Here is a 15543-nt window from a genome sequence, read left to right as displayed (position 1 = left end):
TGGCACTTGTACCAGGGCAAAAAGTGTAGGAGTAACAGAAGGTTTTAGGGTAAAAGTAGGAGTGCACCAAGGTTCTGCTTTAAGCCCTTACTTATTTTCTTTAGTAATGGATGAAATTACTAGAGAAGTAACATGGTACATGTTGTTGTGCATGACGATATAGTGTTAATAGTAGAAAATAGGGAGGCAATTAATCAAAGACTAGAGTTTTGAAGATTAGCTCTTGAAGAAAAGGTTTCAAGAATAAGTAGAAGTAAGACAGAGTATATAGAATACGAGTTTGACAAAGGGGAACACGAGGTAAGTGAAATCAGAAATTCAGTTACAATAAGTGAAGACGTGATAGGAGAGGTGGAAAGTTTTAAGTATTTAGGATCAGTTGTGCAAAAGAGCGGGGCTATTGACGAGGATGTAAGACACAGTATTAAGTGCAGGTGTTTTAAGTGGAAAGAAGCGTCGGGTGTGTTATGTGATAAAGTACTTTCAATGAGGCTAAAAAGTAAATTCTATAAGACTGTAGTGAAACCAGCTATGATGTATGGTTCAGAGTGTTGGACAGTTGACAATGGAATATAGCAGAGAATTAGTGTAGCAGAGGTGATGCTTAGATAGATGAGTGTAGTGACTAGAGAAGATATGATAAGGAACGAAAATATAAGGGAAAGTGATCTTAGTAATGATCTGATTGAAAACTTATAAGCATTAAGCACTCTACTACCATGAGAGTGAGAACTATTTTTGGGATTTCAATCGAGCCTCGTTATATAATGACCAGTTAGACCAAATTCGCTATTAGAAATATCGAGAGATAACTAAGTTTTCGTTAGGACTAAAATACCATACATGTAGAAAAGAGGCCTGTAGGTTCTAAGATTTACAACTTTAGTTTTTAGGGCATGAACATTTTGGTAAAAAATATTTAAATTAACATTATGTGATTTGAAGTATTTACATTGAATATTATTTGCAATTTTTTTCATTTTATTTATTAGTTAATTTTAAGAAAAATATGTCAAAAGTTAATGTTGTAGCACGACAACTGAGGCACCATGAGGCTGATAATTTATCAGGTGATTACTGGTTCGCACAGTATCCACGTAAATGAGATGAGTGTTAGCGTCATTGATTAATGAGTGAATATTCGGCGAGAAGTTAGTGTAGTTATAGTAGAGCCGATTAAAATAATTTAATTTTTTGACTGGGGTAATGAGGCTAATTATAATATTATTATAAAAAACTAATATAATAACAGCTTTAAACTATGGGTCACGTAATTTATTAAATAGGTCAAAATAATATATACAGTTTATTTATAAATAGTCCAAAAATTCTTAGGTTTGTCAGGTACCTCTATTTGAAACGATTATCAGACAATTTTTAGACAATAGCGATTTATATCGGATACATTATAGTACTGGAGTACTTTTTTTATATAATGACTTCATTTGGTTCATCAAATAATTTAAAATTGATTTTAAATGCAAATTTGGTGTTGAAAAATGACGTCTACGAAAAAGGGAGCACTTTTTGAAAAAGTTCATTCAAATCATTATAATTTAGGATTTGGATCCTTACGTAAATATTACACAGAGGAATAATTTTTGATAAGAGTAAAATAAAAAAAAAGTCATCCAGAGTGTCCTTTAGATAAAAATCTTGGTGACCCCTTTTTTCCCAATAAGGCGGTGTATATTAAATGTTAACTTCTTCATAAACAATTTTTCAAGCTAAACACATAATTATAAACTACATTTACCTTAAAAAAAGTCAAACGATTTTATTCATGTTAAAATTACATTCACAGTTCACAATTATTCCTTTTGTATTCGTTGCTGTTTTTAGTAGATGATAACATAATAATGTGTTGTATAACAAGATGATTTCTTTTTAATTTTTCAATGTGTTGACTAAGTTCATGCCATTTCTTATTTGTCTCACAAAGTTTTTCTTTTAATAAACTCAACGTTTTTTTTAACACTAGCTGTTTTTGTTTTAATGTATCGATTCTTTTATTTTGTAAACGTTCTTCCAATTTATTCTTTAATTCTGATAGTAATGTCATATTTGTTTTCGTCAAATTTTTAATGCAATTTCTATGCTTATTAAATTGACAACGGATTAATTCTACCTTTTTCCCTATTATTGATTCACTAAATTGTATGCGTTTTAAGGCTTCCGAATTCAAATCGATTATACAACATTTAGCTAATTTTAATTGATCCGTTTGCGATTTCATTAACTGCGCTGCATTCAAGTTTGATTGTTGTTTTGTTTGCATTGTATCATTACTTGTACATAATTAAAAAAAAGATTAATTAATTAAAAAACTGATACAAAAAAATAATTATTGATTCAATAACCACATTATTTACTAGCCAAAATAAACAGTAAGAAGTCATTTTAATTATTTTTTAAATAATTTTAATTTTAGACTTCAATTTTTCTTGTTACTAATTTAATTGAAAATTATACTCCTATAATATTAACTTCAATTATGAATATTTTTAACTTCTTCATAACTATTTTTTTATAATTAAATATTTTCTTTAATATTATAAAAAGACATTATTTAATAATTAGTAAATATACTTATTATTTTAATTTGGTTTCAAGGTGTCCAAGCTAAATTAACTTGAAATTAAAACTTCTTACGATAATATGAGATGAGCTAGTTGTCCTATTCTATAAAAATATCAATATTTCCTTTATCTATGAATATGAGGTTTTGAAATTTTCTTAAAAAATTTAGGATTTGAGAACTTAAATGATATTGTTGATTCAATTACGATCAATGAAATAATTTGGATTCAGCGTAATAAAATTCATAAAAATAGGTGGGTTTTGTCAAAATTACAAACCACTTTATTTTTTGTTTGTCATTGTTATAAATGAGGCGCTTAAAATATAATGGATATAAGTCGCATAACAAATGCAAATAACGTATTTTTACATGAATGTGTTAAAGCTTTCATTTTTACATGGTATACGGAAAATGAAAATATTGAACTCAATTTTCATGATATTAAATAAGTGTTACTTATACCTATTGTGTTCTGAATATGCGTTTAAAATGTCATTCTTACAAGTAATTTAATTAACTGTAAATGTTGCACAGAATTGTATTTTATAGAATTACTGGTGATTTAATGAGAAACTAAACTAATAATATAATACCAGTGCTCGAATTGGCCAAAAATAAGTAGGGGAGCTCAACTTCAAAAACAATTTGAAAACTGCGTCCCTAGCATTTTGAAGACCTTTTTTTTTTTTTACTCATTACTTTATTTAATATTTATTAATAAATTATATTTCGTTATCATACTAATATTTTAAAAAAAAAAAAAAGAGGTGGTATTTTCCACCGTCCTCATAAAAAAAAGTAGTTGGGGTGCGCAAAAAAATTTAAAAAAAAGTAGAGGAGTTACGTCCCCCTGCGCACCCCCCCAATTCGAGCACTGTATAATACAGATTTAAAACAATTGCGTTTAGTATATGAGTACATTTTACTTGTACAAATAAATAAATCTTCATATTAAAAATAATTAAGTTTTTATTAACTCAAAAAATGGTTATTTATTAAACTTTTAAATAAATTTTCATAGAAAAATTAAAAATTTTTAATTCTATATCATGGTATTAATGGTATTATAAATTAAACAAATTTATTTAGTAAAATTATAATGTTTTTTAAATGATCAGCTCTATGTTATTTATTTATTTTAGTTGCCATTTGAAATAAACTATAAAATATAGTTATTTTCTTATTTGAAGTTCATGATTTATTATCAGTTTATTTAGATATACTTATTAAAAGAAATTTAATTAAACATTTTAAATTTTATCCTTTTTAATATATTTCTATTTGATGTCATAATTTTTCCTAAATATTTGAATATGTTGTAGAAAACTATACTTTTATTAGATAAACATGGAAAAGCATAATATAATATAACAATAAAAAATTGTTTCACCTATTATAAAAATTTAATTAAACTAAATTATGGATAAACCTAAGTTACAGCCAAGATGTTTGTGGAATGTAATTTAATTAGTAAAACACAACATAATAATAACACATAAATAGAATTAAATCAAAACAAATTCTAAATATTTTTAAATTTTATAATAAAATAAACAAAATTATATACAAGGAATAAAATAGAAAATTGATAACCTTTAAAGTAATGTTACACTTTTTCTATTATCACTTGCCTTGCAATTTAAACATGTTTATTTACATCAAAAGAAAATTTTAAACTTGTGGTTTGATTAAAATTGTTGCTTTTAGGTTACTGGTGTATAATCCAATTGTACATATAAATGTCGAACTCCTACTTGGGCAAATATTTGTTCTGCTTGTCTAACAACAAATCGAGCATCTACTTCTGCACCATTGACTTCTAATTTAATACATCCAACATACGAATCGGAACATAAAGTCCAAAATCTTGGTTCTTGCACACCATAAACACCCTGAATTGCCTTTAATTTCCTGTAGCACTGCTGAAGAACTGATATTGATGTTCCTGAATTAGAATTATTTTTTTCTTCAAGTTCTACAGGTGTACGCTGCATTAAAACACATGCAGAATCTTTTAATAATGGTATAACACTTACACCAACCAAACATCCAATAAACATTGAACATATTGGATCAGCTCTCATCCAGCCAAATGCTCGCATAAGTAAGGCACTGATAACAACACCAACACTACCTAAAGTATCAGCTAAAATATGTAAGAAAACACCTTTCATAAGGTGTGATTTTCCAGAACTATTTGAGCTTTGGTAATGACTATGTGAAGAGGAATCGTCTGGCCAATTATTGCTATTGCCATTACTATACATAGGTATAGAAAATGAGGATGAATGATTTATATTACTATTTTGAAGTAATAAATTAGTTTCTCTTCTACGGTTTTCTCCATCAAAATGAGAATGCCCAGAGCTATTTCCTCCATGTGAATGACCATGTCCTCCATCATGTGAATGACCATGTCCTCCACCATGTGAATGACCATGCCCACCTCCTCCATGTGAATGCCCATGCCCTCCATGTTGAAAAGCATAAATTCCAACTAAATTTACTAGTAAGCCTAAAACAGATATTAAGAACAAACGTTCGTGATGTACTTCTGGAGGTTCAATAGCTCGTTCAACAGCTTCTTCGAGTATAAAAAATGCAATAAACAATAGGAACAAAGCATTTACAAAGCCAGCAAGAACTTCAGCACGTTTGTATCCGTAAGAATATGAGTCATCAGCTGGCCATCGACTCACAATTTGAGCAGCTAAACCAGCAATTAAACCAGTACAATCAAAAAACATATGAAATGAATCACTTATAAGTCCTAAACTGTTCGTCCAACAACCATAAGCAAACTCAACAAATGCAAATGTAAAGTTTAGTACTAAGAATGCTAATAGATTTCTTGAGTTTTTGTCAGACAATGTAGATCTAACAGCATCCTTAAATCGACTCATCAGAGGCAGTTTTGAATTTACTCCACTTATTGATTTAGTTGATAAAGGAATCATGGTCAATGAAATCAGTATTTTCTTTTGAATGTGTAAATTTCTAACAGTATTTAATTATAACATAAAAAAAACCTATGACCAAGTCAGAACAGATGCTGTTGAAATGATGTTATAACAGTTCGGGTAGATGTAGAAAAAATTTGAATGGACGTAGATAATACCCATTTTAACAATAATGTAAATAATAACTCATAATAAAAAACATTCCTGTTAAAAAAAAAAGGGAGGTTTTTAAATGAGTATTTAAAATATTTTGAAGAGATATATTCAAACCTGTAAAACGATTGCAAGTTGTTTTAACGTCGATGTTTGTTAGTAGCGATAATTATAAGAGACGACTACAACACAAAAATGTTATTGTGTTGCTCTTAATGTCGTTATTATTGTTGTAGTTCAAATACGGTCAACTAAATAACGAATAAAATTTGTTTACTCAAGGAATGGGGGAAAAATCGTATTGCAAATGAAAATTAACTAATTAATTGACTGACTAGCGGCGACGTGGATAGTGTGATTGAATTGTTACGAAGGCCGGTTATCACAAATGTTCATGAATTTGATTACACGCTATCAAAAATTTTAACTTAATGGAAGAAATAAATTTTCGATTAAAATAACTTAGAAAATGTATTTATTTCGTTATTCTATCAATGTAGAATTCGTGTACCGTTTGGTAAAACGTATTTAATATGTTTAAAAATATTTCAATATTATTTTGATGTTTAAATAAATTCCTCTATTAATCATTTTGTTCCCTTTAGTTAATCAATAATTTTCTTGTAAATTATATTTGATCATATGATAATTATTATAAAAAATTTTGAGGGTAATATCTTCGACTAGATACAATATGTGATCTTTTGACGTATTGTTCATCGAAATCGGTCCAGTGAGAGCTGAGATTGAGTGTTCACAAACACAAAAAAAAACATATAGTAAAATTAATACCTTCTCAGTTTCGCATCGAAGCTAAAATGTTTTCGAATTATAATATATGAGTAAACGAATGTAATATAACTGTATTAAATCATTCGTATTAATTGATATCAGAGTATGAAATGAAGTAATTCATAATAATATAATTTTTTTCATTTGGAGGATTGGGGGTAAAACTTTTTTTTGAGTATATTATTAAAAATAATCTTTTCTCTTATTATTGAAACCACATTTATAATTATATAAAAATCAGTAAATATTTTATGAATATTGATATTATTTATTGTATTATAAAGCCAATTATAACGGTATAACCATTATTCACAGTATTCACAGATTTTTTAGAGTTAAAGTTCGGAGCTGGAATGTCAAGATGGGCTAATTTTGCAATAAGAATTAACTATTATGCAAGAGTAACAGTTATGTGGTAGCTTATAGTACTTAGGTAGTACGTGTCGATTGACGATAGCCCGTTACCTCAGCATGATATCATCAACTTATACCTTTAGGGGTCCAACCTCGACATTTATTATCATAGTGATAACTATCGAAAAATAATGTTTTAATATATATCTACTATGATAATTAATATCACATACGAGCTGGCATGAATTTTTTTATTTTATATTTAGTGATAATTTAAAATAATCAACTATTTTTGGAGTGGAATTTTTATTTTTTATACAAATGTTATTATTGATATTTTTAGACACTTAAAAAATAAAGTATTTTTATTAGTTTAAAGTTAAATTAGTTATGTTTTAAATTTATTAGTCTGTACAATATGTAATTTTTTCTATCGTGTTTTATTTACAATATCTTCAAATGAAATTAAATAATGATTCCTAATCCTCAATTGATTTTATGAATATCCATATTATTTTAATTTATTAAAAGTGTCTACTATTGAATTTCGTACTATAAACATAATATAATTCATTAAGCAGAATAATTGAGAACGACATGTCTTTATCTTTAATATTTCAATGTTCATCACCTTACAAGTTTCAAATACAATCTTCGTGGTGGAAGTTGAAATATATGTATATAAAACCTAATATCTTAAAGAATTGTGGGCATAGAAGATTTTCATGATGTTCCAACTGTGAAGGACTTTTATTGTGTTACATCAATGTTTCTTTTTGATAAAAAAAAATTGATGTATGTACTGTTGTACATACATTAAAAGTAGCTCAAGCTATCACATAAATTTAAGATTAGTCTAATCAAATTTGGAGATGTGGTGGCGTTTTGAACGATATCGAGGATATACTTCAGCTGTAGGTTCTACCATGGGATCTACTGCTAGTATTTTAATGATGACAGTGTCGTCTGTTGCTAATCAAAAGAAGAAAAAAACGACAACATTAGGAGGAATTACTATTTTAACTTTGATGTTTTTAATATACTATAGCGGGCTTTACTCTAGTTCAACTAACACATCATCAAATTATTTGTTAGTAGTACCTGTTGGAGATGATAGTAAGTAATTTTTAGGTAATTTAGTATTAATAATAATAGATTAAATAATTGAAAAGTATAGACCATTTAGAGTTTTTATTCTATTTGTATTGAGAGTATAATAATTAATACTTGAACTTGAAACTAGTCTGAATTATTTCTATGAGTTGTTGACTTTAGAATAAAGTATTTCACTAATAATTACAATTTTTTTATTATTCATTATTTTTTTCTGTTAAATTATTTATTAATAAAAAAAAAATTACCTCCTAAAATATATGATAATTATTTGATTTGTATAAATCTGTTTCAGATTCAATATCTCAAAGTTCTTTTATTTCAGCTCTCCACTTAACTGATAAAAAGTCTCAGGGAAATGAAAGTGTAATAACAAATGAAAAAGTAAAAAAGTTTACTGAAGGCTCAACATCTAAAAAAAATTTGGCTACAACATCTGCTGAAATTTATGAAAAAGGTTTTCGTTTAGAAGGTAGAAATATATGTACTGAACGCACTCGATTATTAATAATAATTACAAGTAGTGTAGCACATAATCATGCAGAAAATCGTAAAGCTATTCGAATGACTTGGATGTCCCGTTATGGAGATCATGTATCTACAGCATTTTTACTAGGCATTCCTAACAAAACTGATGCGCCTAAAGCTAAAAAAAATGGAGAAATAAATGATAATTCTTGGGAATATTTTTCTCCAATTGCTGGTGACAATGATGAAAATGTTATAAACTTGTCAGATGAAAATTTATCACCAGACATTGATTGGGAACTTCAAAAAAGAATTCTATTAGAAAATAGGAAATATAGAGACATAGTACAAACAAATGTTAGAGACACTTATTCTAATTTAACTCTCAAATCAATAGCAGCTTTAGAATGGATACAAGAATTTTGTCCATCAGCACATTATGTATTGAAAACTGATGATGATATGTTTATTGATGTTCAAAGATTATTATTATTCATTCATAATTATGAAATAAACGAATGGAAAAAAAAAAGAAAAAAACCTGAAGATGTGTTACTTGACAAAAAACAAACTAAAACTTTAGTTAAAAATTCTAACTTGACTAAAAATAATACATTGGTTTCTTCTGATTTATCATTTTCTCATAATCCTCAAATTTCTCTTGTGAGTGATGAACCTGTTATTTGGGGTCGATTAGCCAAGAATTGGAAACCAATCAGGCAGCCTTCTTCCAAGTATTTTGTAAGTCGTCAGCAGTATAAAAAACCTGTATATCCTGACTTTTGTACAGGACCAGCTTATCTTTTATCTCGAGGTACTGTGAAACCACTTTATGAGCGTGCTTTAGGTATAACTGATAAAACAGCTCTTAATTTATCATCTACTAATCAATCAAAAATTATTTCTAATTTGCCATATTTGAAATTAGAAGATGTTTTCCTCACTGGTATTGTTGCACAAAGTTTAGGCATTCCACGTAAACATAATGAAGCTTTTGCTAATAAACGTTTAAGTGGTCGTCAACTTGAAAAATCAATCTGTTTTTCTAATAAATCAAAACTAAATGTGGATGAAGCAACATTATCAAATGGAAAAACATTATATACAAAACAAAAATTAGCTTATAATAATATAATTTCAATTCACATGGTAAAATATCATGAGCAATTTGACCTATGGCGAAGATTAATGGATGGACGTACTAAATGCAAATGAAAGGCTGAACTTTAAATTTCAAGCTATAAGTTGTTGAATAAAAAAAGTTATTAGTTAAAGTTTAGTATATTATGATGTTGAAACTTGCATAAACTACTCACATAGAACTTGTACTTTTATTAACTTAATTTACTTAATGATATGTTTTAATGAAAATATGAGTTTATTTTTTAGATTATAATATGCATTATTTCCTTTGAAATTATCACTTCCACATTTTTCTAAATAAATGTTACATTAGCAATAACAAAAATTTACTTATCTTTTGTAATATTGATTATTTATGTTATAGTTATATATTTTGTATACTATTATGTTAGATATTTTACATGGGTCCATAATATACTCATTGATACATTTTTATCCTTAAAAATTTTATCATATAATATTTATTTTTTTATTAAAAGTTTTACCAAAATTTATAAGTTAATATATAAGTGATTTATCAAGCAAATTTTATTTATTAAATAATGATTTTCTCATAAAGTTGTATAGATTAAAATTTATTATTATAAACTATTGTAAATGTAAAGTTTATTGTAAAAAAAAATTATTCCTAAGGGTAGATCAAGAGTAAATATCAAAAGTTAAACAGGAACTTGTTATTATTATTATTATTGAATAGAAAATGTTCTAAATAATATTTTGACTGGTCAATATCCAATTTTTGAGATATTAGAATTCAAAGATTTAGAAAAGGTGAGAAATGAGATAGTGTTGAGCGACACTTCATTTTTACCATAACACACGGGTGAAAATTCTTCTATAATGTGAAGCCTATTTTTGCTTATAACTAAAAATTATAATAACTCAATAAGAAATAATATAAAATTGGTAATCGACCAATCAAAATATTATTTTTTGAACATTCTCCATTTTATATGTAAAAAAATAATAACGGCGTTCCATTTAACAGTTATCCCTAAAATCTACTCTTAGGAAACATTTTTTCTTACAATAAACGTTACTTTTACCATGGTTCATAAAAATTAATTTAATTTTTATCTTTACATTTTTATGATAAAAACATTAATTAAAGAAAATAGGGGTAGTATGCTTCATAAATCATCCTGTGTATATTTCATTAACTAATATTTTTAAGAACCGTATTAAGATAAGGTTGTTGAAATTGTACTTTAATTACTAAATAAGGTTATATGTATGTATATTTTTTTATTCAAATTTAAATTATTATTTTTATTTAATTTTATTTGTATAAGAAATATTTATTATTTTTGTGAGTTACTGTTATGCATAGAGTAATCATAAAAACCTATTTTATTTATTCTTGTAACTTAGAATTTTATTTAAAAGGAAATATTTTGTTTTGTTATCTTTTTAATATTAATTTAATTTTAAATTTCAGTAAAAATTATGCCCTTTTATTGATGTTTTAATTTTTATTACAATTGCATTTACTATTAAATGCTTGAACCAGAATTTATCATTATTTTTAGTTATAGATGTGTTTTTTTTTACCAATATCAATGAAAATTATTATGTTATTTAATATCATTCAAAAATTAAATTTCATTAAATAATATAATGATCATAGAACATAAGTAATTTTTTATAAAATTTTTCACATTTATTTTTAATAAAATATTACCTTTACAATCAACATGTTATTTCCTGGTATTATCAATTTAATTACGAAAACTAATTTTTGTAATTATTTACTTACTTTGTTTAACAGTTAAAATAGAATTAACTTCTGTTACTATAATCCCCACAGTTATTTTCAAAATTATTAATTATGATTTTTAATAATTCTTGTGGTTTATGTTTTAAGTTTTAATAATGTTCATATGTTAAAATAGTTATTAGTACCATTCCATGCTTACTTAGAATATAAAACTGATTAAATATTCAATATAACTTTTATTCTTCTTGAATCATTTATAATGTTTTAGATATCCAATTTAGATTAAATAATGAGCTGTACTTAAATATGATTAAAATATAATAACAATAATGCATTTTTAATATTATTAAACTCTCTTAGAGTACTTGAATTTTTATCTTATCTGAAGGTTATTAGTACTTATTTACTCGTTCTTTAACCAATATGATGATTCGTGCATAAATTAGTTACTTTTACTGCTGATAATCACGTGGATGTTATGACGTTGATCATCTATAAGTATAGCCCCCACTTCGTTTTGTTTTAATGAAAATCTCCCACAACCTGATTCAAACGACAATATCAATTTAGGACTCAATGTATGCTCTTACTTATTATTGAATTTAATAAATAAATTATAATCCAGCAACGCCCATTTTGTAGTAATGTCACAGCACACAATTGTTGCAAAGTTAAACAATATGATTGTAGGTACTACAAATAGATTTCTGATCTTTTAATGATATTTTTTATTACATTCCAACATCAAGAATAATTAATTTCACGGTCTTCATAAAACCAGCAGCTATTCAACAGTGTAACTGATACGATTGTTTTACTTTTCGTCGTTGGTGAGTTCACGGAATTCCTATAAATCCATCCAGGTTAATAATAAAGTTCTAAAAAAAATCCGAATTTAAAGAATATTTCAATTATTTTGCAGATTTCTGGTTGGCGACTCGAAGAAACGACATCGATATTATCATTATGGCCACTAAAGTAGCAGATTTACTGAAAAGTGAAAACATCTACTCTCAGGATACACCAGATATTGAGGTTCTCTAATTATTAAATTTATTTGTTTTACATAGTAATCTAATGAAGACTCAGTACTGTACCTAGAATATTTAAATGGGGAGGAATATTATAAAAATTATTCTACTCATATGACCTTTTTTATTTTCAGTGTGCTTATTATATAAGCTTTTGGGTATCTTGTTAAGTAAATACTATAATGGATTCGTGTTTAAAATACTAAAAAAATTAGTATACTTATAAGTAAAAAATATGAAATAAGTTTTTTTTATTGTAAAATAAATAACAAATAGAATTTTAAATAAGTATGACAATTGGTTACTAAATTATTTAACTATTGTAAAAAAATTACCAAATATTTTGCAAATTATGATTGTTCACTCAGTTTGAAAATAAAAAAAACCAACTAAATTATAAAATAATTGTCATACACCAATTATGATTACTCTATATTTTAAGCATCAAAAAGCACGTAGGGCTATTATAAACTCACAAAAAACTGAATTATAAAAGCCTTATAGAAATAAAATTTTACTGTTTCAAATTTTTGTGCTTTGTGTATACGTATATGTGTGCTTTAATCTATACATAAAGTTATAAATAATGTATAAATGTTTCTTCATAATTCCGCTTTCCTCAGTTTTTTATCGTATAATAACCAATATATATATATATATATTTGAATTCCTCATAAAATTATCTATATATTAGTCATATAATATAATATAGTATATATAATATTTTAATTATGAGAATTAACCCAAAAATTTTCTAGTGGAAAGTTCACATTTTTTTCCTGTAAAATTCTGATGAATCGCATGATTAAAGTTTTACAAAAACAATTAAACTTGACGGATAAGCTCCTAATTTTGCGTTAGTCTTTTTTTACATAATAATATTATATTAGAAAAGTTAAACAAAAAATATTATTTTTAGTTTTTTTTAATGATTCAATTATTTAAATCGTTCTTAATTAGTAATTAGTAATTTTTTAAAATAATTATTATCCACATAAATATAGTAGATAGTAAAATATCTTTTGTTCTATTTTATAGGTAGAATCATAGGATGACGTAACGAAATCGATAAAAAAAACAAACTTATACTATATTATTTTGAATGGTGGCTGATCCCATGGAAGGATATATCCCCCCTCATTCTATCCTCCCTCAGCAAGCGCCTGAATGAAAATTATTAGAGTTTATTATTTCCTTAAACGTATTGAGTGAGTAGATTTTTGAAAAAGAAGTTTGAATTGTTTGTATATATAGTTTGAAATAAACTATTATTTTGCTTAAACTAATCTCTCTCCCCACCTAAAACATTGCGATTATTATACAAGTAATAGCCTTTATTCTCCGGTGTTTGATACAATAGTTGACCCACAAAGAATATTAGCGTATTTAAAATACAAAAACAAAGCTTTGGGGTCATTTATGAGATATCACGAAGGACAGATGTTCTTGTTAGTAATAATCATTTATAGATGATTTCGTTTTACAAATGATTGTTGAACTACCAAAGATATATTTTAAATGTCCAAACGACCCATTTTTAATTTTTACTACGCAATAAAATCAATAGAAATCTTTAAATAAATTTGTTTTATTACGACTGAAATTTATAAACTTTATTAAATATCATTTTAAATAATATTTTGACAATTTGAGATCAAATCTCCGACCTTAACCCCTGTTCAAAAAAAAAAAAAATAAAAATACTAATACCAAATTTAAATTTATATCTAAAAAATGTGAACGCTGTTTTTTTTTAATTTGATATGTTTAGGATTTCAAAACTTCTAATTTTTTTATAATAATTCGGCTAGCTTGATATTTTTGACTGTGAGTACTATAGATACATAGTAATGTGTACTCACCGGGAAAAGTGCCCAACATTAGTGGTCTAATCAGGATCAGATTTATGAATGAGGGGATCTAGATTTACAAAAAAAAAAAAAAAAATAGAAATGCTTTCCTGTCAGTTTTTTTTTTATCTAAATTAATGATATAGAATATGGGATTATAGTTCAGACAGACAATTTTTGCAAGCTACGTCCACGATCATAGCTCAGAAATGCATGATTTCTTTTTAAATATTTAAAAGTTTACTCTAAAAAAATACTATTTAATTGAATAAAAAATATTCAAATACTTAAAAAACAAATTACTTTAATTTTAAAACGTTTTCTATAAAAATTTAAGCTATCTATAATTTTAAGTTTTAGTATATTTTAATATTAATAATTTCTTTAATTTTATAATCATAATTATATCATTTTTATCATGCATAATAATAAGTGTAATACATAAGTATTACACTTATTTTATATTATAGCTATCTCATGAATCCAATATAATTTTTAATATTTTAAAAATAATAGTTTATGTGTCAATTTTATTGTATTACTTGATATGAATACGCAATACGTCAAAAGATAACATTATAAATTGCTTATTGAATAATTAATTTAATAATTAAAATCTACCATAAACGAAATAGATAAATTTTCAAAATTTTAATCAGCGTATTTTTCTGCCGCCAATTATATAACAATTATTTAAAGTTGATAATAAAACACTTTTTATTTTACTAAAAAAAAATATATAGTTAACCCTATTAAAAATCTAAAATTTAAAATAAATCTCCAATAATATTTAAAAATATACTCAACACATTTATGTATATAATCAAAGGATGCTTAAATTATAAGCATCTAGAGGTTAACACCATCGCCGTGACTGTCCTATTTATTCGAAATAAACGCATTCGAAATTTTTATTAGAGTTAATACTTGGTATTAAAATGAAATAAATAAATATTTAAAATTGCACTAACCTGGTTTTTAAATTACTCTCACATTAATTTGTATAAATAAAATCATTATAGACGTTATCGTAAAATGTAAATTGAAACTTCAACAATCTATTTAAAACTACTTTATGTTTATATTCATACAAGATATTTTTTTATATCTGAATCGTCAACACAGGAGAGAATTGTATCCATACTACTTAGATAAATTATTTTGCTAGAATCTATAAAAAAAATATTTCATATTCACAACATACAAGGACTAGCTGTAATATTCATCATTACTCGAGTACTAAACACAAAATAAATTTTATAATTCATTCAATTTTATCGATTTTAGTAATAAATTATAAAAAAATAAACTAAAAAAAGTGACATGCCCGGGATCTAATGATAATATACATATATATATATATATATATATATATATATAT

At 25.6% G+C, this 15543-nt stretch overlaps 3 protein-coding genes across 6 annotated transcripts in view; 2 read left to right on the top strand and 1 right to left on the bottom strand.

The window, feature by feature from the left end:
- Positions 1-4108: 4108 nt before the first annotated feature.
- LOC126899742 (zinc transporter 7) lies at positions 4109-6078 on the bottom strand. The gene is made up of 2 exons (XM_050674895.1): positions 5812-6078; positions 4109-5745 (listed from the first exon to the last, which is right to left on the bottom strand). Exon 2 carries the CDS (start codon positions 5536-5538, stop codon positions 4285-4287), a length of 1254 nt encoding a protein of 417 aa, XP_050530852.1. The 5' UTR covers positions 5539-5745; positions 5812-6078; the 3' UTR covers positions 4109-4284.
- Positions 6079-6998: 920 nt separating this feature from the next.
- LOC126899741 (uncharacterized) lies at positions 6999-11018 on the top strand. The gene is made up of 2 exons (XM_050674894.1): positions 6999-7956; positions 8249-11018. The coding sequence occupies exons 1-2, from the start codon at positions 7713-7715 to the stop codon at positions 9634-9636; spliced, it is 1632 nt and encodes a 543-aa protein (XP_050530851.1). The 5' UTR covers positions 6999-7712; the 3' UTR covers positions 9637-11018.
- A 702-nt stretch (positions 11019-11720) lies between these two features.
- LOC126899739 (dihydropyrimidine dehydrogenase [NADP(+)]) overlaps positions 11721-15543 on the top strand; it is a 15837-nt gene continuing 12014 nt past the window's right edge. The window contains exons 1-2 of one of the 4 annotated variants that reach the window (XM_050674889.1): positions 11721-12111; positions 12204-12316. In XM_050674889.1, the coding sequence (XP_050530846.1) occupies positions 12248-12316 (69 nt within the window). In that variant the 5' untranslated portion in view covers positions 11721-12111; positions 12204-12247. Of the gene's footprint in view, positions 12145-12182; positions 12317-15543 lie in introns of all 4 variants that reach the window. The other 3 variants (XM_050674885.1, XM_050674887.1, XM_050674886.1) reach the window with 3 other exon arrangements.

The sequence above is a fragment of the Daktulosphaira vitifoliae genome, unplaced genomic scaffold (assembly GCF_025091365.1).
Source record: "Daktulosphaira vitifoliae isolate Bord-2020 unplaced genomic scaffold, ASM2509136v1 Scaffold_2, whole genome shotgun sequence".
NCBI classification, from domain to species: domain Eukaryota; kingdom Metazoa; phylum Arthropoda; class Insecta; order Hemiptera; family Phylloxeridae; genus Daktulosphaira; species Daktulosphaira vitifoliae.
Note: the sequence above shows the minus strand (reverse complement) of the source record. Positions and strands in the feature narration are given on the sequence as shown.